We start from the raw sequence: 22,953 nt of genomic DNA on the forward strand, positions 1-22,953 counted from the left end.
ATTGTTTCCCCTTTATCCAAACAAGCTTCCAGCTCTGATCTTCTCCAGTAATTGCTGAAGTTGTGATTTGAGTATGTGATCCCCTGATGATCTGAGGCAAGCTTCTGGATCTCTAATCAAAGGATGTGAGTGAAGCACCAACCTCTGGGAGAATCAACCCTTTTTCTACCAGCTGCATTAAAACCTTAATTGTGTGAAGAACCTTTCAAAATTCACTTTAGGGATGTATTTTCAATGTTTCCTCTTTCCATTTTGCAGATTTTATTTTGATACAATGCAATCATTCAGTCTGGAGAACTAAAATCTCATCCATTTGATCTAGCACAATCAATGCAAACAATATTCCAAAGAACTTTTACAATCTAAAGAAGAGCTCTGCATTTTGGAAAAAAAGGTTTGGTTTTGATTCTCCCAGAAGGAGAAACCATCCAGCAGGGAGGAAACACACTGGATTATATTTTTGAGGTTTCAGCTTTGTATTTTACTGCTTTAAGCATTTAACAGCCTTAGAATTTGACATCCACAAACATATTGCAGATCTTCCTCATTGTTCCAGGAAAGGCAGATGGTACTAATCCACACTAATTTACAAAAAATTGCACCATTCTACTAAAAGTATAAAGCAGCAGAGGCACCCCAGCTTGCAATTTATTGTTGCTCTTGCCTCTGAAGGCAACAAGAAAAGACAGTAAAACTCAGTGAACATATTAAGCTTTAATTACTGTGATATGAATTTCTAATATTAAAATGGAAATGTTTTTGTAGGAAAATGTGTATGAACCAAAAAATCAAATTAGGACATAAAATAGCCTCATCAGTAAGACTAAATTGCATGTATCCACATCTGGAGTACTGAACACTGTTCCAGTCTCCACGTCACAGTTACTTTGCAAGGACAGATTAAAAAGGGAGAGACTCTTATCTGCACAGGATTAGGCTGAGGGGAAAGAATGTCATAGATTTACAAAATTATGAAGGTGGTGCAGAAGGTGAATTTCAGAACAGTAGAACTGGTCTAGAAACTAGTGGGAGACTGGTTTAAAACAGATAGAAGATACTTCTTTCATCAGATATTTGTTTTTCATAGCAGGCAGTGAATTTTCAACCTACTGCCACAGAAAGCTGTGGAGGCTGACAATATCTGTAGGTTCAGCAAGAGTTAAATCAACTCAGGGACAAGAGTTGTAGACTGAGTGGATTCTGAGAAAGGAAAAGGGAATGGACAGTAAAGAGTGGCCAGACTTGCATGCACTCCCAGCTGGCATCTCCCAAATCCATTGCTAGACAGAGAGCACTGGGCTGTGAGCTTTTGGGTGAGTATAAATAATTCTGAAAAATATATGGATAAACTAGTCCTGAGAGATAACAGAAATTAACAAGAGCCTGCTTCACCTCATTTGCATTCTTCTCCATGTAGTTGAACGTGTATTCATCAGCATCCACCAAAAGAAAATTGTGACCATGGAAACAAACTCTGGCTCCAACAAACAGATCCTGAGCCTTGTAGTACTCAGATGGCTCACTCTTAAAGAGCTCCTGCCCAGGCTTTTTAATGCGACTTCTTTCCAGGAACTTCCCACCAGCTATCCCTATGGGAACAATAAAAATAACAATTAACTACAGCTTTACTTGGAAAAAACCACACACACACAAAAAACCTCCAAGCCATTAACAAAAAGACACCCCAAACCAGATTATTTGTGTTTAAATACCACATTTTGTGCTCCAGTTTGCTGTCTCAGAACACTCCCTTCCCCTCCCTCTCACTGCTAAAAGGACTGTCTCTGACAGTGTCCACAGCAACAGTGACACTGTTGTGCACATTCTGTGACAAGTCTCATTTGAATGCTTGCCAAACACCTTCCCTGCTTTGCTTTTCTTTAAAACTGGATAGAAATGTGCCTCTTCAAATCGTTCCCATAACCCTGCTGCCAGCCTTGGAACTGGCCCCTGAGAAACCTAAGATGCAGGCAATTATCCCTAAACTGTTAAAGCAGAAAAAGCAAAATAAAAATCACAGTTTAAGAGAGAGCTGTCCTATGAAGATTGTGAATTCTGATGCACTGCAATCCTAACTTCTTTTAAAGGGCTTTTGAAATTTTTAAAAAACATAGGAGTGACATGATACTGTCTTCCACACATTGTTCTGCCAATGCAGTTTAACTGTGATCTGCTCTTTGCTTTGTCAGGTGGGTTTGTCACATGGTCCCTTTTCACAGTATAATGATTTTATTTGTGTCACTGGAAACTGCACGGGTAGGTAAGATGCTAAAGGGAACATTTCACTTTCCTGTATTAACTTCTGGTGTACCACAGCACTGCATTACATGTACCAAGCTTTCTGGAAAAGCTTCTGTCACATATTTTGTTGGGATTTACTTGTTTCATTGGGATATGTGCCCTTCAACAGCTCTCAGGTTTGCTTCCTGTTGATATTTCAGCTTCCAAGCCAAAAGCCAAAAGCTTACTTTAGTAACATTTAATGATGCCTTAATATCAGGTACTGATGCAAGTCCAATAACAGGCTGATGAACAGTGTAATCAAATGCCTTTTATAGTCAAAATTATAAATGAATGTGAAACTCAAACTACTTATAAATCAGAATTTGGAGCAGATGTCTGTCTTAATTGCTTTATTAGCACCATAAAAGACCATAAAAACCCTCCACTATGGTAATCATCAGACCTTGCTTGAATCAAAAAACAATTTAAAATCATTAATATGACTCTAATGTTAACATATTCCTTTTCACCCAGCTACAAAAACAAATATGAAATTTTTAGGTTATATAATCCTGGCAACTGTTTTTAATATTTAATATGTCTCTGTAAGATTGGAAATTCACTCTTGCCTCTCTATTTCCCTGCTATTTTGCACTTGCATTGGAAACCTACTTCTGTCCCATAATGGTTTTTTAAATGTTACAGGTTAATACATTACAAGTGATATAAAGAAAAATGACTGAATATACCTCATTAAGTTAGAGATTTTTACACTGAAACCTGATAAGGATTTTTGATGGAAATCTACAAAACCCAGGCTCAAAGCACAAAATAAACACCACCACGAAAGACCCTCTTCCATTAAGATCAGATCAGAGTTTGCAGGTGTTTGTACAGCTGTTGGCTGGGTCTTACACTGAGAAAAAAAGGGGTTGTGATCTTCTTCATGGGGAGCCAAAATCCTCATGCTTTGATCCCCATCTCAAGAAGGGCCTCAAGATGTCCAGCCCTGTGAATTTCATGGAGTTTCAGTGTTACTAATATTAGAGTGAAGTACTTCTCTGAAACCTTCAGATTGCTGAACTGAGAAAACTAAGAGCAATTTATTACTTCCATTTCTGGATTGGGATTTGAAGCATTGCTTGCCAATTTGTACCAGTTCATGTAAATAAAAAGCTAAAATTAGCCCTCTGAACCTGTGCACAAAAGGGATGGCCAGGATGTTATTTTGGATGCCTTACTCCTTTTCCTTAGTCACAATTACCTGACCCCTACAAAGCCTTCTCAGGTTTAATATTTAAGAAATTAATTCATTTTTCCTTCAGACATGACTAAAATGAGGGAGGGATAGTGAAAGAAAAGAAGTAGAAATAAAAGAAAGGTGGGAACAAACAAACTTGTGCAGACCCAGGCCTCTCTACCTCCTCCACCACATTCCTTGCCTCTTCAATGCTGTTCTCACTAAACACTCCAATAGGCAGTTCTCAGCCACATCCTTCCATTTCACCTTTCTACCACCTCTAAAAGCCAGCTACTCCATCCATTTTAGCAATCCAGGGAAGTTAAAAGTCCACTTACAAACACATGCCTTTCATATGTGCCTTGAAGCATTTGTTACTATTAATGGGCAAATTTTCCCATTTATTGTTTCACATTTTATTTGACCAGCAGTGTTCAGTGGGCTCCCAGATAAAATCCCAGCACATTCTCATTCCAAAAAAAAGAGGAAGGCAGGCAGCAATCTCTGGTCTGCTGCTGATGGCTTGGCCACTGCCCACATCTGCTCTGCACTGTGTGGCATTGACTCTTCTCTGGGTGCTGTGGGATAAATCTGGAGTCTCAGGTCACAGCTATTGTTACTGTGTGTTCAAGGCTCTCTGGGGCCTTGTCTAGTTGAAATGATGCAAAGGAGAACTAGAAGTGACTAAACAAGCAGTACTCATGCTTGGGGTCCAAGATTCAAACTGTTACTTGGACTTCTTCAGTTTAACAGTGCAGTTGTACCTTTAGCACCTTTTATATCTTTGGACATAAAAATATCAATCAAATATGTCAAACAGTGGTGGAGAACTGAGCTGCTCTTGAGCCTCACAGCAGCATTACATATTAAATATATACAGAAGTGTGTGAGTGAGTGTGTATTTAGCTGCAACAAAAGAAGTTCCATAAATTTCAGGCCACTGGATTCCAGGAAGAGAGTAAAATATTGATAACAAGAGGCTGCTGCCATAAAAGTGCTAAATCTTGATGCTGTACTGGAGCAGGATCAACTGGGAATGCTCATTGAAGTCCTAAGTAGGTGCTCTACAGTTATTAAAACACTTCTCAGAGAATTTCTGGTATTTTAGTTGGTGTTGAGGTCCCTATTTATGCACTCATAATATAGTTGGATACAAGCAGAGATGTCATCATAAATTCTCTATGATGATTGAAAAGGCACTTCTGGATGTTAACAGCTCTGGAACTATTGCTGAAGATGTTCAGTGGGCTTCACAGAAAGACACTAATCTCCCCATCAGTGTCATGCTGAGCCAAAGCTCCCCCACCTCTCTGAACTACAGAATAACTTTCTGACATCCTTTCCACTGCTATGTCCTTCCATCCACGAACAAGACACTTCAGAAAAATAAAAAGGTGATTGAAAATCACAAAACCTTTTATATTCTCAGCTGGAGGCAGCTTAAAACACAGAACAGAGGGCAGCAGAATTTAAACTTGACAACATGAAACATGCACCAGCAAGAGGATAAATGTGGTCAAGCAACTGGGAAGTAACAAAGCATTTGCTTGTCACTTAGACACTGTCTCTTGGAATACAGTTCAGTATTGTACACAAACACACATCCAGACTCTAGCACAGGGCAATTTTACCTCTTTAAATGCTCAGCACTCCATGATTAATGGTAAAGTATGTTAGAAAGTGTCACAGCTGTTTGGCTTTCATGAGCTGCTTCTATACAATGGATGCTGTATAGGTTTCATAACACAATTTTGCAAAACAAAGGATTTAGTCTTTCATTCTTGATGTCTTATATTTCCTGTTCCTATTTATCACCAGTTACAACACTATTCTTGTATGCTATCCACAATAAAAGCAAATGTTTAAAGGCCAGATTTTCAAATTAAAATGTAATAAAAGTTCTAAGGCATTATACTTGTGGTATCCCACAAAGGATATTGTGAAGTACCATCATGCAATGAACAATATAATTCTGAGTGAGGAAGATCATTAATTACTATGAATTCCAGCTATGCAAAATACTGCAGCAGGCCTGCAGATGTAACTCCCATTGCATTCAAAAATCCACATCCCTCCTTCTGCTACGGCTGAGTCTGGCCACAGTGTCTACTGGAAAGCCTAACCAAATGAGCAGGGGAACTGGGGCTGATTAGAGATGTTGCTAGATCTTACCTGAGTTTCTCTCTGCATATTCAAAAACAGAAATGGTGTCATCACTCAGGAAGAAGGAGATGATGAATTTCCGACTCCTGTCGATCGCACTGTCCGTGACGAGTTTCGCCGCGTAGCGCAGGATGTTACTGTCCATGCCAAACCTGAAAAGGAGCAGGGAAGAAATCAAAAACACAGTGTGGGAAAAGTTTTCACCCCTAAGAGATGCCTTTTCCTGAGTTTTGTAACATACATTAATTATGTTATTACTGCACCAAGCAGGAGAATGGTGTAAGATTCACTTCTTTGTGAAAATCAAAAACTATTTTCAGCTTAAATTAACAGAACCGGGTAGAGTCAGCCAGACAGAAAGGAATAATTTTCAAGGGAAAATTACTTCTCTGCCACAGGTCTGGAATTAATTTTTATTCAGGTTGAGTTGCAAATCAATCCCCAAATTTCTTTTCAGAAAATTTGTAAAGAAAGAACACATTTAGGTATGTATATTTTCAAACCAATTTCTGAATAGCAATTCATTCTAGGATTATCTCCCACAAATTCAGGTCCACCAAGTGATCTTACTAGCTAGATATTTATTAAGTGATGTTTTAAACAATTTGCAGCATCTGTGCAAACAGTATCCATACATTCCCAAGCCTTTTTAAACAGCTTTCTTCTTTTACAAAGGTTCTCCAGGGGAATTCTTAACTGGAGACTTTGATTTTCTGCTTTGGCTTCAACAACTGCTGCCTAATAAACCATTTCATAACAGAAAGTAAAGTGTTAAAACTTTAGCAGTGCTACAGTAAACTGCATGAAGATCAGCAGGAAAAAAACAAAAAGTAATTATCAGAAAGTTAAACAAAAACAAATCTGTGTTGGTCTGCTGGATCATCCAAAATTCCTGAATAATGCCTGGACTAAGATTTCTGTCAAATTCCCACCGAAAAGAACAGAGACAAAGAAGCAGGAGATAGAAGAGTCATAGTATTTGCTGTTTCCAAAGAGAAATTTTGCAGTGTTTGCAGAAAATTGGAATACCATGTCACAGACCCAGACCTCATGCACCTGTCCCTTAAAAGTATGAGCTGTATATTTTGCTAAAAAAGAATTTATGTTCCTTCATAACATTTATCTCCTTCACAAAAATACATAATTTTAAAAATTTAAATTATTTTTCACACAAAATACCTGTCTTTCATCAGGAATTGCCTGTAATCCTTATGGGGAGTCTTGACAACCACACTCCTACAGGAGTTCAAAGAATCTTCTTCACTACCAAATCCATTATAAGGAGGAACAATATTTTCTGGTTTTGGAGGTGGTGGAGTCTTATATTGAATTGGGGTGAAATCCACTGCAGCAAAGACAGCAAGACTTACTTGTTACTGCTGTGTGAAGCCATTTTACCAAGGATTTAAACTTCCAATATGAATAGTTATTAGCCTATTTCTGTAACAGACCACTGATCAAAGTCAAACCAGGATCCCTCCTACTGTTACAGGGTAGAAAAAGACTCCGTAGAGCCAACAGCAAAATTATTTCTTCAAGGGTTTCAGGATTTTCTCTATAATCTTAAAATGTTTGAAAAATATCATTAAGATACATAGGCAGAAGGAAAGATAAATACAGTTTCAAAATGGGATAAAATAGTAAATTAAAAATTCTAAATTAATTTTTCAGTTTCATCCTTGAGACAACATGATTAAGTAAATAACTGTCTTACGAGTTTCCTGCCCTGGGCTTTTGGCCAGAGGAAAAAAAATACATAAATAAATAAAATTTTATTCATTATTTAAAACACACATATAAAAAGTTGTTGGTACACTAAAGCCAATAACTTCAGCCCATAACTCACTATATTCAGAGTTTTGGGAAGCTTCATTTTTCCTTATTTTCCCCAGACTCAAGTTTTGTCTTGCAGTGATCAGTGGTCCTCACTGTCCCAGGTACAAAGCAGGAGCTGTCCTGACTCAGCAGAGGCAAATCTGGTCAGGGACCAGCACACAATTCCCACAGAAATACCTCCCAAAAGTGCTGCTTCCCTGATTCTCATTGCTCCTCTCTTGGTGAAAATCTTGTCCCCTCTGGCCCCTCATTGCACCCCTGCATTTCCTTCTGCAGCAGGACAGCTTCCAGGGCATTCACACAAAACTTAACAGAGGAGCTCAGCCTGCTGCTCAAGTGAGGTTAATGGAAAATGGAAAGGGTGAGAGGAAAACAAGGAACTTGCATGTGGTAAAAAGCAAATGGGCAGATCTGAGGCAAATGAAGGCATGAGCACAAGAAAACTCAGGTTGGACAGGACCTTGGGAGGTCTCCTGCTTTGCACAGAGTCAGCCTCAGGTCAGAGGAATATAAGAGATATGAGAATGGTGTATAAGAGTGGATCCCATTAAATAAAAGGTTCTTTTTCCTTTAAAACTTAACTTTTTTACCCAGAACTGAAGAGAGATGGATAACCTAAACTTACAGTGTGGGTTTCAGTACAAATAGAGGAGGATGACAAAACTACTGTCACTTGGAACATTGAACTGGTTTGTGATTAAAATGTTTTAAACATGGCCATATCAGAAGATCAAAGCACAACACTCCAAAAATCTGACTTGCCTAACAGCGGTGTGAGTTGAAACATAAAGCAAGCATTCAGATGTCCAAGATTTTCTTTAGCCTGAAAACACTCTGGGCTTCCCTTTAGCCCTTACCTCTCAAAAGAATATGGTCTGCCTCAAAATGTTGATACTTCCACCTGAATCAGTCAAAAAGGGGTTTTGTGACACCACACCAACCTTCTTCTCTATAAAAACTACATGTGCCCTTTCTGGGACTCAGAAACAAAAAGGCCAAGCCCAAAGAAATACCATTCAGAAATCTTCAAAGTAATTTTCACCATGAAAGAGTATGTGTGTGTAAACATGCACCAAAATCACAGACTCATAGAATCATAAATGGTTTGGTTGGAAGGGACCTTAACGATCACCTTGTTCCAAACCCCCTGTCATGGGCAGGGACACCTTCCACTAGAGCAGGTTGCTCAGACTCCATCCAGCATGGCCTTTAACACCTCCAGGAATCACAGAATCAACTAGGTCCTCTGAGATCATCGAGTCCAACCTATAACCAAACACCACCTTGTCAATCAGACCATGGTACGGAATGCCATGTCCTGTCTTTCCTTAGAAACTTGGTGGTGACTCCACTGCCTCCCTGAGCAGCCTTTCCCCATCCCCATGTATAATCACCCTTTCTGTGAAGAATGTCTCCCTAATGTCCAACCTCAACCTCCCCTGGAGCAGCTTTAGAGTATGTCCTCTCAGCCTGTCTCTGGTTGCCTGGGAGAAGAGCCCAAGCCCCACCTGGCTCCAACCACCTGTCAGGGTGTTGTAGGGAGTGATAAGGTCACCCCAGAGCCTCCTTTTCTCTAGGATGAACATCCCCAGCTCCCTCAGTCACTCTTCACAGCACCCTGTGCTCCAGACCCTTTCCCAGCCCCATTGTCCTTCTCTGGACCTGCTCTCGATGGGGCATCAGATTTCTCGGGACAATCTGTTCCAGTGCCTCACCACCTCATAGCACAGAACTTCCTCTTAATATCTAATCTCAGCATACTCTCAGTGTGAAGCCATTCCCCTTTGTCCTGTCACTCCAGGCCCTTGTATAGCCTCTCTCCATTTTTCTTGTCTGTTCTCTTCGAGTACTGGAAGGCCACATTTAGGCCACCCAAAGCCTTCTCTTCTCCAGGCTGAACTGCCCAATTCTCCGAGCCATTGCCACAGGAGAGGTGTTTTCCTTCCCTCTGAGCAGCTTGGTGCCTCCTCTAGTCTCTCTCCAATGGGTCCATGCTCTGGGACTCCAGGGCTGGATACAGCACTGCAGGTGGGATCTCAGAGGAGTGGAGCAGAGAGGCAGAATCCTCCTTTCCCTCTCCTGATGCCCACGGTGCTTGGGATACAGCCCAGCACACCCTTGACCTCTGGGCTGAGAGGGCACAGGGCAGGGCATGTCCTGCCCCTCATCCACCAGCACCTCAAGTCCTTCTCTGCCTGGATACTCTGGATCTGCTCATCCCCCAGTCTGGATTGATACCAGGGGCTGCCCCAGCCCAGGTGCAGCACCTTGAACTTGTTCTTATTAAACCTCACAAGATTCCTGTTAAACTCTATGAGGTCCCCTATTTTCTAAACACTCTTTGTGACCAAAACACCCCATTTTCACAGCTCCACAGTGTGTGCTTGATACAGGCAATTCCTGATACCATAAACATGGAGCCTGTAACTCAGCACAGACAGAGCAGGGAAGTAAACCCCGATGCCTACAGGTGCTGAGCACCCCAGGTAGCACACAGGATCCCCCAGCGTGATTCCCACTGGATTCCTGGCTAGATTCATGCTGGATTCCCAGCTGGATTCCCAGCTGAATTCCCACTAAATTCTCGGCTAGATTCTTGCTGGATTCACAGTTAATTCCAGCTGGATTCCCCGCTGGATTCCCAGCTGGATCCCCCGCTGGTTTCCCCACTGGATTCCCAGATGGATTCTTGGCTAGATTCTCACTGGATTCCCAGTGAATTCTCTGCTGGATTCCTGTCTGGATTCCCAGCTGGATTCCTCACTGGATTCCCGCTGAATCCCCGGCTGGATACCCCCCTGGAGCCCCACTGAATTCCCTGCTGGATTCCCGACTATATTCCCTGATGGATTCCTGGCTGAATTCCCACTGAATTCCCCGCTGAATTCCCCGCTGGATTCCCACGGAATTCCCCGCTGGATTCCCACTGAATTCCCGGCTGGATTCCCTGCTGAATTCCCACTGAATTTCCTGCTGGATTACCCGCTGGATTTCCCGTTGGATTTCCCGCTGGATTCCCGGCTGGATTCCCGGCTGGATTCCCCGCTGGATTCCCACTGAATTCCCCACTGGATTCCCGGCTGGATTCCCCGCTGGATTCCCCACTGGATTCCCGGCTGGATTCCCGGCTGGACTCCCCGCTGGATTCCCACTGAATTCCCCACTGGATTCCCGGCTGGATTCCCCGCTGGATTCCCACTGGATTCCCGGCTGGATTCCCCGCTGGATTCCCCACTGAATTCCCCGCTGGATTCCCGGCTGGATTCCCACTGAATTCCCCACTGGATTCCCGGCTGGATTCCCGGATGGACTCCCCGCTGGATTCCCACTGAATTCCCCGCTGGATTCCCACTGGATTCCCGCTGGATTCCCGGCTGGGTTCCCGATTCCCGCGCCGGGAGCAGCTCCGGGAGCGGCGGCTCCGCGCTCCCACAGCGCCACCCGGTGGCGGCGCGGCGGAGGCGGCGCGGGGCTGAGGTTGCTCATCCACTCGAGCGCTAATTTTTGATTAAGTAATTAATTAGGAACAGCGTATTCTGGCAGATACAAGCCCCGTGTCTTGGCTCAGGTGTCACAGGTCCTGCCAGAAGCGCTCGGGGTACCAGGGCACCCTGGCCGCAGAGGACAAGCAGCTCCTGTGTTTTCCCGCTGGTCACAGCCGGCACTTTCACACCCACGCATAAGGCATTCATTAAGAGACACTAAAGCATTTCCCGTCTGTAAACTTTAGCACATGTGGATGAAAATTAGATTTATAAAGTAGAAGGAAATTATAAATTAAGAGGAATAATGTTTTATCCCTGGGGGATGTGTTGAATCCCTCACAAGTGAAGCTTAGAGTGAGTGAAATCCAAAGCGAAGTTCAGTGATTTGGTTCTTCCCTGAAGTAAAATGATCTCGTGTCATTCATAGAATCATAGAATCACTAATTTTAGAAAGTATGTCTGAGATCACCAAGTCCAGCCATTAACCCAGCACTGTCAAGTCTACCACTAAACCATGTCCCTAAGTGCCACATCTACACATTTTTTGAACACTTCCAGAGATCGTGACTCCACTCCACTCCCTCCCTGAACAGTCTGCTCTAGCCTGACAACCCTTTAAGTCAAGAAATTGTTCCTAATATTCAGTAAAAACCTCCTGTGGGACTGTTCCATCTTGTCCTGAGACAAGAGACCAACCCTCACTTGACTAGGTTCACTAAAGAGAAAAAAATGCAAACATCCAACCTTGTGTCACCCATATTTTCCAGGATTTTAAAGGATTATAAACTCATATTCTCTCCTGTGAATGAGGAAATTCAGAAAGAAATTGACATAAAGAAATACAGGTTACAGAACTGGTCAAAAACTCATTTCTGGAACTTGTGAAGAGCCAGTTACATGAGCTCAAAACTCATTTCATCTTTCCTCTGCCACACAGCATTAGGGCAGAATCAGACAGAAGCTGGCCCTTACATACAAAATGCACTCTTCTCAAGGTGATCACTAGTGTTTAAGAAAATTACATCTGTCCAGTCTGGAAAAGGAATCAATTTTTGCTTCTTCCAGGCTGTAACATTTACAGTGGATATAGAGTAAAGTGAAAGTCTGGGATTACAAATTTCTACTTCCAGAAAGAATAGCACAGGTATTTTTGCCATGTATAGTTTCATCCTTTGTTACTGCAGGAACTTGGGGGATTATTTCACCTTGTTTATCAAACATGGAGCACATACTCATAGATTTCTCAGATCAAAACCTGAGTGAGATTGGAACAAGCACTGGGAACAGCAAGAAACAAAATAGCTCCAGCCACATCTTTAGCATGTCAACAATTTGAAGATAGCAAAGCCTTCTTAGTAAGAAAAACTTATTCCTCAAGAAGAATTCATTGCCAGGAAAGCAGCATTAAGCCAGGTAGAAGAGCTTGTCAGCTTTCAGTTTCAATATACATTCTGAGATTTTGGTATAGACTGAGATTACCTTCTGCCCTCATTGAAGAACTGCAGGAAAACCCTCAGGTATTAGATAAGACCATATTTCCAAGAAGAGCCAAATGCTACATACTTTGGATTAGAATGATCATTATACTGAATATCAGGGAATAGAAGCAGGAGAGAAATTCTGTCTTCAGAGGAAGAGGACAGACACCTCTGAGCATTAAAGTCAGGAAGAGGAAAGAGAAATATAAACATAAAGAGGTGGTGATAAGCTGGAGAGATGGCAATTAGCATGGTGTTCTCCATACATCAGAGGAGATGTATGACAAACAGCTGAGACCTTCTAGTGATAGTCTGCTTCACAAGTGAGGTAAGAAGGCAAAAAAAAATTCATGCCCACAACTTTTACATGCAGGAATAAAAAAATCCCTAATGTTCACAAAATTCCATGCAGCTGAAACATCCAGAGAAAATCTCCATTTACAGTCTTCCTTCTTAATGATTATTACAGGTACCTGGGCAAATAAAACATCTGCATATGCACAAGTATATTTAGAAGCTGCTGCTCAGTCTCCACCACGTGTAGTGGAGAGGTTAAAAGCAGAGACAGTGAGCTCTGAGGAGCTGAGTGAAATTTGGCAGCAGGTTTTAGTGCCCCGCTGAGGGGAAAGCAAGGAGCCAGCTGTTCTCCCTGTTCTCCAGGAGCAGCTGCCTGGCCAGCAGCACACAGCCCTGCCCCGGCAGCGGGTCAGGGCCGGAGCCTGAGAAATGAGGGGGTGGGAGGGGTGGAGAGCAGGCACAGGACAGGGACTGCAGGGTGCTGTGAAAAGCCTCAACAGCCAGGCTTGGGAGGTGCTGGGACAGGGAAGAAAAAGCAGTAGGAAACCAGATTTTCCTGGTTTTGTTCCATCTTGAGTAATTTGTTATTTAAGAAAGAATACTTTATACTCTGTGCTAAGATACTGTATTAAGTGAGAAGGACAAGTACCAGCTTCCCCCCACTGCCTATCAGCCTATTTTCCATTTCAGCAGGGTGACCACAACACCTACATGGCTATGGAGTCTTCTTCTTCTCTGAAGCTGCACTAGCAAAACTGGACAGGTAACTTCACACATTAAAGCAGTTTCTCTTGCATTCATAGTAATTCTAGGTGACAGTAATGCCATCAACTTCCTACTGAAGAGCATTAGCTACATTCATCCATGGAAAGACTCTGCTTTTCACAAACATATTAAAATAGGCAAACCCCACATTAGAAATACATCACGTTCTTCAAGAGAAATCTAACTTACTCTACCTTCTCCTAAAAGTCAAATTCTGTGGGCAAGCAACTTGTGCTGAAACTGCAGACTCAAAAATAAATGTCAGCTTCTTTAATGGCTTTGGCAGAAGAGCATAAATTGGAGGGGAGTAATGTAAAAACACAATAACAAACCAGCTGGCTTGATGCCATGAGGTGCTGAGGACTGTGCCTTGATGTAAGAACTAATTTATCCACTTGCTTACTCTTGCTCAAGTAAATGGTCTCCCTGGACTGGAACTGCAGTTAAGTCCATTCCAGTGTTTAATTGGATCGGAGTGGAATTCTGAGCACTTTGTGGGACTGTGCCCACTGAGAGCACCTTGTGCATCCACAGACACACACAAAATGTGTAAATCACTAAGAGTAAAAGGTGAACACTCACTAGTTTGCTCTAAAAACCTGCTTTTAAGCCAAAATCTACCCTGATTCTACTTCTGGTCCATTCCAGTTAAAAAGTCACACCTACATTTTTTTAATCCTTGTGGGGAAAGAAGGAAAGAATTTTAAAGCAAGGTGTGTGAATCCCTTAGCTCTGAGAAAATATTGTCCGTGAACAAGACAGGTTGCATCAAGATGGATGGTTTTCCATGTCAGCCAGAGTTTCTGCCATCATATATCCTTAAAGGTATGTGTAAAACACTTCTCAGTTTCCCAAAGGTCTCAGCTAGAGCATATCTTTGTGTATTTGGTGTCAACAAGGCAGAGAAACTGCAGAGAGCACTGAGAAAAATTATCCCAGATAGAAAAGAATGGACTATGGAGAAAGACTGAAAGGTTTTCCCTTAGCAGCAAATGGCCTGGGATGGGGGCAGGGGAGTAGGTTTTGTATTGGAATAGTGTTCAGATATGTACGAGGTTGTTTTCAAAGGAAGATACTGAGCAGTTTTTTCCCAAGTCCAACCGATAAAAGAATAAATTCACTCTCTCAGTTTACACAAACCAGCTTCAGAGTAGCTTTAAAGCAGCATTTTAAACTCTGAGGTTAGGACAAGATACCTCAGGAGGCAAAGAAATCTCCTTTACTGCAGAACAGGAACAGGCTAGACCACCTACAGTCCCAGTTTTCCAGAATTCTGCACATCAGCAACTTCTGAATTCCCCTAACTTGCAAACCACCTAACTTTTGACATCCAGAGACATAAACAGTAATTACTGAGCCAGCATTAGAGGAGAGGAAGGGCCTTTGCATTTGTGTATCACTTGGTTGCACTGCTTGTTTGATTCAGGATGGTCAGCTGTATTTCATTTATTGCTTGCCCTGAGTAAGAAATCCCCATTCTCTGTTCAGGATAATTTGCTCAGAGGATATTGCTGCCAAAAACCAGCAGTCTTGGCTGAAGAAATTCCCAGAGCAGAGCCCCCTATTTTCCATCTCTAGAGTTAAATTTGCTATTATTACAGGTAATACCATGGTTACTGAACATGGCTTCCTCACACACTGGCAAGATCAAGTTTACTTTGGTACACGCATGCCAAGGTATTATTTAAAAAGTCCTAATGAAAAACATTTTGCCAAATAAGAAATTTAGTTTTTGAATGGTAATGCTGCACCATTTAATTCCCTCAATGCAGCAGATAGGCTCTTTTACACACATCAGATCACAAGGTAATAGAAATAATCTGCTCAGGTGTTTTATTTCACAGTGGCAGGGAAAGGCCATAGTAGGATTCTTCCAACTATCTCTGAATATTCAGATGCTCAGCTATATTTATTTAATGAATAAACTCCCAGAAAACAGCTAAGTCATTTTTGCAGGAAGATGTCCATGATAAAACCATTAGCAAGTCTGACTGGGGACATTCAAAGGCAGATAAATGAAAGCCCCTATTGTTATTCATTTCCAAAATGCTTTTCCATAATGGATAGAATTGTTATATGTTTCCAGAATTTAGTACTGAAACTTCACAAGATACACACTCTAATGGTCCAGAATACACAAAACTGCATTGTAAAAACCAAATATGTGATAAACTAAAACTGTCATGTAGGAAAATCTTATTATGATTCTGTCATCCACATAAAATGAAATATAGTGTAAGGGGGAATAATTGAGCTCATTTTACTTATCCACTTACTACATGCTCTTTATTATTTTCTGACTGCAAACACAGCTATTGGAAGGGGAGGGAGAAGGAGAGAAAAAGAAATGGAAGTCATCCATATGACTATTTTGTCACTGTAGTTTTCAAATAGAGGCATTAGGAGCAGAACAAATAAGTTATATGCAAGTTTTCAATGGAGCATGGAGTATAAGAAAGCCCTTCTGGATTACCTGCAAAATTACTGCTTTGCTGCTAACAGCCTACAACAGATTGTTATTGCTAAAGGTTTTAATGAACATGTTTTGTCAGTAATAAAATTTGAAGACAGCTCTGTTAAATTCAGAAGTATAAAAATGCTTATAAGAAAAGGATAATTATCACTACTTACCAATTCCATACTTTTTCCTGTAATGTTCTTTAGTGAATTCATCACAATCACAGAGTAATATTTGCCTTCCCCAAACATTAATTACTGCCCCTATTTTCAAGTCACTGTCTTTGTAAAATTCCCGATGCACTGCTCCTGTCTAATAAAAGAAGGAACATTTATACAGCAGTTCCATAAATCTCAGAATCACACAACCTTTCTTAAAACCCAGGTCATTTCGTGTGTGTGATTTAACACATAACCTTCAAAGTCCATTGGCAAGTATATTTCACCTCATGTGAAGCTCCTTCACTTTTACAAATGTGGGATTTACATACAGTAAATCTCTGTAGTTCTCATTTGAGCTGCTTTCCAGTGGCAGCACAATTCTATAAATAACTCTCTTTGTTGCAGAGGGGAACGACCATAGAAATTACAAAAACTAAGATAAAGATATTCAACAGCTGGAGGCACTCAATAATTTCTGACCTGCAAAACATCCCGAATGTAATAGCCTCTGTTTCTTTCTGGCTTTCCCAACACATTGAGCAGAGTGTAATTGGTGATGGTGCCTGGATGATATGGAGGAACAGGAGCATTCTGCAAGGAAAGAGACCAACTCTTCAGAAATATGAGTGACAATGAAGAAAGAGAACTCTGCTACCTTAGAACCAGCAGGGGTTTTGCACACTGGTTGTTACTGTGGTATTTTCTGTGAGAACTTTTATTAAATTCTAAGATTCTACCACCAAACCTAAAAGCCAAAAGTGTACATTCCAAAAGCTTGTACATATGCCAGAAGCAGTATTCAGCATCTTACTCTCTCTCCAACAGTAAAGTTTCCTTTCTCTTGGAAGCAAACAGAAAGCAAAGGTCAGCATACCCAAAGTGCCACATTGTTGTCAACATCTGCTCTAAAGGGTATTATTTTGATTGGTAATAATTATAAAAACATGCAGAGAACCATCCAGGGTTGGTCCTATCCACTGCACAAACATGAGAGATTCAAGTCATCATGTGGTTTTGTTTCTACTGTGAGTTTTAAAATTACAGTAGTAATTTATCCCAGTAATATCAAACTTAGTATATATTTATGGCACATTTTTAAAAATTATTAATAAACTGCTGATGCAGGATAATTAAAATGAATTATTTTGTCTTATCACCTCTCCTGACCCTTCAGCTTTGGATTCCTCTGCTGCCATTCTCAAAATTTCCAGAGGAAAAAGCCACTGCTTAAAATGGCAACATGCACCTCAGTGGTCAAAGGGGTCTGGTATTATAGAGCCACTGCTAAATCAGCATGTCAGAACACAGGGCTTACAAGTTGAGAAAAGTGTAATATTTTGCTGGTAGGTTTTTATTGTAAAATCTCATGTACATCTATGGCATCACAAATAGATTATAAATGTTAGCAGGAAAGGAGGAAATGACTCCCAGTATTTTATTCTGTATGTTGGCTGATGTTATTCTATCATCAGGATCTGGAGTGATACAGAAGTGCATCCAGATCAGTAATTTTATAATCATAACAGGCTACAGAGGATACAAAGCCTTTGAAGATTTCTCTGAGTGGAGCCTTTCTCATGATTAATGCCCAACAAAGCTTATTGATGAATTCCTATTGATTTTAATTGGCTTTGCTTAAGACCCCAAATCCAGAAACTCAATTTTAAGAAATCACACAAGATTTGCTACAAAGAGGTAATGTTACAGAATACTAAAACTGACTTTTCGAAAGGGTGCAAATGTAAGTCTTAGATCAAATCAGAATTCACCTCAGTTTTACATAAGCTTATCAATATTAATTAATTTTCTTGTCTTCCATTATTGCATAGTTCTATTAATACAGTTATCTTAATACATTAATATAGGAGAAAGAAAATCATAGGACATCTTTGTGACTAAATGCTCCTTTTAGTTTAAGCATGACAAAACTAAAGATAATTTTCCATCACTTATTAATTTACTACATGAGTATGTGTGCAAAGTGCAATCATGCAATTATGATTAATACTCTGAAAACACTTCCTAAATATCATTACAACCCTAATACAGGATTTTCACAACAAAGCATTCAGTATTTCTTAATTAGTGGAAGAATTTGTAATTTCCATTCCTCACCTTTGGAAGCTTATCTCTTTTGAGGAAAAATGGAACTACATCTCGTCCTGAGTTCCGTGGTAAAACTTCTTTTATATCAATAGTGTCATCAGACAAATAATATCGAAGAACAAGTTCCCGTGGGCCAGTGAGCTGTGATTCTGGGTCATTCCACACACAGGAAAACCCTAAAACTTGTCCATCAAACTCCAGAAATTGTTTCAAAGTGTCAAAGCGTTCATATGGGTGAAAAGGATTCGTGCTCGCCAGATGTCTCTGGTAAAGAAAAAATTAAGAGAAACACATTTTTAATTATTTACTCTTAAAAACAGGATCACAACTGCATGGTGCTGTCTAACCTTAGAACATGGGTTTAGGATCTTCTCATGAAAACCACACCATTATAATGCATGAAACATGATTTATGCCATTAGCAGAGAAGTAGTTACAGGGTTGCTGTGTCCTCAGAAAAAACATGAAAATAATTTTGGATTGGTTTTAATCCTTGTTTTTCTTGCAACAAGGTCCTCTAGATCAAAGAATTTTTAAATTATTTGCAGTACAGCTCATATTTTCAAGAAACTGCCTGTGTTAACCAGATGACTAAAACACCAAATAGCATCACTCTTCCTGATTTGCTTCCTTAAAAATCACTTCTTATAGATAATGTGTGCAAAGAATCAAATATTTTTTTCCCTTTAGTATTTTCTGTCATTCAACTTTACAACATAGATTTTTAACTTTTGATTCATGTTAGTTACACAGTTGACAGGTACTGGGTGTGTTTGTTCATCTCTCAAAATACACCCATAGGTCTGATAAGGAACAGCAAATGTTCAAGTAAATGTGAGCTGTGACAAGGTGCTTCCTGCAGTCATGGGTGCTGCAAAACCAGTAGCACTGGGTTAAACTGGGTTCCAGGATGATGATCCAGTCCTAGGACTGCATTTCTATACTGTTAGTTCACATATATAAACTGTGATCTGAACAGTGTTATTGCTAGGTCAAAATCCACAGGTCCAAAGTGCATTAAAAGGGACAGGATAATCCTTCTCATCTAAAAAATTGCTTCCAAAGAGGAATGGTGACAGACACTGATGAAACAATGTAAGCTGAACTGTCTGCACAGAAACAATGTTGACTGTGGAGAGTTTATATCATTGTCTAAATTTCTCTTTGTCCATTAACACACCTTCTGGCCTTAAAAATCTGATAGGAAAAAGGCCCATTCTCTCAGAGCATCAAATCTTAAAATAAGGAGAGCAGAACCAAGTCATTTTCCTTCCCAGTCTCTCTTTCCTCCTTCCTGACCCTTGAAGATGCAACAGACAACCAAACACAGCCACAGAACCAGGAAACACCATTGTTATCCATGGAATACTATCTCCAGTGACACAGGAGGAATTTCTTCATGGAAAGGGTTCTTGAGCATTGGAAGGGGATGCCCAGGGAAGTGGTGGAGGCCCCATCCCTGGAGGAACACCTGGATGTGACACTCAGTGCTCAGGTCTGGGTGACAAGGTAGGGATTGGTCATGAATGGACTTGATGGTCTCAGAGACCTTTTCTAACCTAAATGATTCTGCAATTCTGTGAAATATGAGCCTAAATGGTTTACTGTACTTTCCATTGGCCTCATTTTCTATTCCATACCATTCCTTACCTTCCTTCATACCTTCATTTTCTGGCCATGTACTAGGAGTCTAGTGAAAACCAATTTAATTTTGCTCAAAGTAGTCCAGAGCAATCAAAAAAAAATTACCTTCCACAAATTAGGCACAGAAAAGTGAAAGTGCAAGGCAGCCAGAATCTGCTAGATAACTTTTCTGGAATTCCTCAATAACTGAAAACATGAAGACATTGATTTTAGTAATTTTTTGTCCTCTAAAGCTCTTATTTCTCAAACCCTTTTTCCCTCTCTATTCTCTTTAGGGACCGAGATGCCCAATTCTTGAATATTTTGCTTGCAATTAAAATTGTTGTTTCAATTTAAAAAAAAATTAAAACAAAAAACATAATGTTGACACAGTCTGACAGTATCAAGACAACTCAGTATGTGTTTATATACACAGCTGTTACCTACAGGGGCTGAGTAAGGGAAAAGAAACCCATGGCCAGGCTGAGTCACCACAACACAGAACCAGATGTATTACAAATGCTGCTTTTCACTGGGGGACTGCACAAGCCTGGCAGCATGAATGGAGAAACCAACTTGTTGGCCTGAGAGTGCCTCAGAGACATGGAAATTGTCCTACACATCTCAGTCATAGTCACCTTCCATTACTGCTGCTGAGATCTGCAGCAGTTTTCTCCCTGGGAGCACTAAGGATGCCACAGACACAGGGAGTATTTGCTGCTTTCAGAGCACCAGGCTGGATCTGTCACAACAGCCTGCAGACTGTGGGCCAACAGTCCTAAGAGTCATGTCAAGTGTCATTTGCACTCATATTAATCAAGAAAAACAGAACTGAAAAAAAACTTGTCATTCTTCCTAAAAGAAAACATCACTCCCATTACTACTTTCAGAGGGAAAAAAAAAACAAACCCACAACAAAAAAACCAAACAACAAATCCTGCAAAGAGGAATCACACAGAACCTAGGAGTTGTGTGAGAGACTCCTGGAAGTGTAAGTGTGTGTATGTGTTCTCACACACACAAAAAAAGGAGGCAAATAAAACCTTGAAAGTCTTAAAACTGTAGAACACTGGGTTCTGTATGGCAAAAGAATTTGCTTTACACGTGCAAAGAGCTGTTAAAAACATGTAGGGGTAGAGATGAAAGATAACACATCAACAGAATAAAGAAGTCTGCAGGAAGCCATGAATGGCCTGGAACCACAATTTCAATTAGATCTTCCTTTAAACACTTTAAAGGTGTTTATTATCACTAGATTATTTCAAGCAAAATCATAAGCAGAACATGTAAATTTCAGTAGAACACTGATAGCTACACCTTTTTTTTCAGTTTAATATTGAATATTAATAAAAACATTTATTATTTTTCCTAATTAATTTTATTCTGTTTTAAAAGGTGCGTGAACACATTAACAGAAAATTATTAATATAGTACAATGAGCCACATATCAAAATTTTTAAATCCAAGTTTTCTCTGGTGATTTACTCTGTTGAAATAGCTACTTTCTATTTGATATTAAAGAAATAATGTATATAATTCATATAACTACTATGCATTCAAATCAAACTTTATTCAAATCAAGTTTCCACTAGTGCTGCCTCTCCTGACCTGTTGCCGCTCTGTGGTGTACGGGTCGTCTGGTCGGCTTGCAGGAGGATTTAGTCTGATTCCTATCTTCCTCAGGAAATTTTTGGTATACTCATCACAATCTATAATCTTATATTTTCGGCCATAAAGGGTTATTTCTGTGTTGATATTGAAATCATACATAGTATAGAACCGATCCTCATGAGGAGGTGGAAGCGGAATCTGGTGCCGTCGAATAAGAGTTCCTGTAAAACAGAATAAATTTGTGGAGTGAATAATATTTGCTCTAAGGATCCCAATAGAACTAAGTTTAGAGAAAATAAACCTGCCTTAGCAGGGAAAAAAGTATGACTTATCAAGCATGGAGGCAGAGACATTGAACTTATCTTCCTTAAGGAGCACATGGTAAGCAGATACAAGAGAGGTGAGTTGGGCTGAGTGCTGGTCTGAAGCAAAGAATCCATCTCAAAAATACAGAGCCAGGACCTCACAACCCACAGTCTAACAGGAACATTATCCAAAAGAGAAAGAAATGAGAGAAGGAGAGAAGAGAAAATAGACAGACATTCTAATTTTGACAAAGTAATTACATACTTAAATTTTCTTACTCATAGTGTTCAAATGAAGGGACTGTTATCTTGACAGCATTGAATTTTATTACCTTTCAAAGATTAAAAGACATTAAAAGACAAGGAAACTGCTATTGGCCTATCAGTTGAAAACTCTCAAATATATTGATGAATTGGTGATGCTTCAAAAGTACTCACTGCATGTGAGCAAGAAACTGGAACATCTTCCACATGAGGAAAGGCTGAGAGAGCTGGGTCTGTTCAGTCTGGAACAGAGATGACTCCAGGTAGGGAAAGCTTATCAAAGTTTATAGATACCTGATGGGAGGGAATGAAGAAAGGGAGCCAGGCTCTTCCCCAGGGGGCCCATTGGGAGGATGAGAGAAAATTAAAAGATACAAAATTCCAGCTGAGCACACAAAGCCACTTTTTTACTGTGAGGGTGATTAAATACTGAAACAGTCTTTCCAAAATGGTTGCAGAGTCTCCATTCTCAGAGATACCTGAAACTCAAAAGGACATGGCCCTGGGCACCTGGCTCCAGCTGATTCTGCTTGGGGCAGGGGCCTGGGCTAGAAAATTTCCTGGTATCCCTTCCAACCTCAGTGATTTAGGGATACCACAAATATTTTAGGAATAAATTACAGGAATTTTAGAACCAGCTTAAGGGGGCCTGGGGAGAGAGGGGATAAAGAGAAGCAAAGCAGAAGGAAGAAAGATACCACTGTGTGCTTTGGTGTTTGAAGGGCCTTGTTCCTAGGTTAGTCCATGGAAATTCTTTACTCTTCACTTTATTTCCCTATGGACTGATTTGTATGAAATACCTTTCTTTGCTACATTATCAAAGTTGTTAAGTTCTAACTCCTACAATGAAAATATATTCTTAATTTTTCAGGGGAATAAAGCAACAAAGCAGATTTATGTTCCCATTAAAATAATTATTTAAGACCCATTCATCAACT

At 40.4% G+C, this 22,953-nt stretch overlaps 1 protein-coding gene across 2 annotated transcripts in view; it reads right to left on the minus strand.

Moving 5' to 3' along the window:
- The window catches only part of EFHC2 (EF-hand domain containing 2), a 57,259-nt gene that overhangs the window by 16,978 nt on the left and 17,328 nt on the right, over window positions 1-22,953 (minus strand). For both annotated transcript variants that reach the window (XM_079305836.1, XM_079305837.1), the window contains exons 4-10: window positions 21,444-21,667; window positions 18,222-18,476; window positions 16,587-16,697; window positions 16,119-16,257; window positions 6,806-6,971; window positions 5,636-5,778; window positions 1,393-1,589 (exon numbers count right to left, since the gene is read on the minus strand). In XM_079305836.1, the coding sequence (XP_079161962.1) occupies window positions 1,393-1,589; window positions 5,636-5,778; window positions 6,806-6,971; window positions 16,119-16,257; window positions 16,587-16,697; window positions 18,222-18,476; window positions 21,444-21,667 (1,235 nt within the window). The remainder of the gene's footprint in view (window positions 1-1,392; window positions 1,590-5,635; window positions 5,779-6,805; window positions 6,972-16,118; window positions 16,258-16,586; window positions 16,698-18,221; window positions 18,477-21,443; window positions 21,668-22,953) is intronic.

Source organism: Erithacus rubecula (genome assembly GCF_903797595.1).
Source record: "Erithacus rubecula genome assembly, chromosome: 1".
Taxonomy (NCBI): domain Eukaryota; kingdom Metazoa; phylum Chordata; class Aves; order Passeriformes; family Muscicapidae; genus Erithacus; species Erithacus rubecula.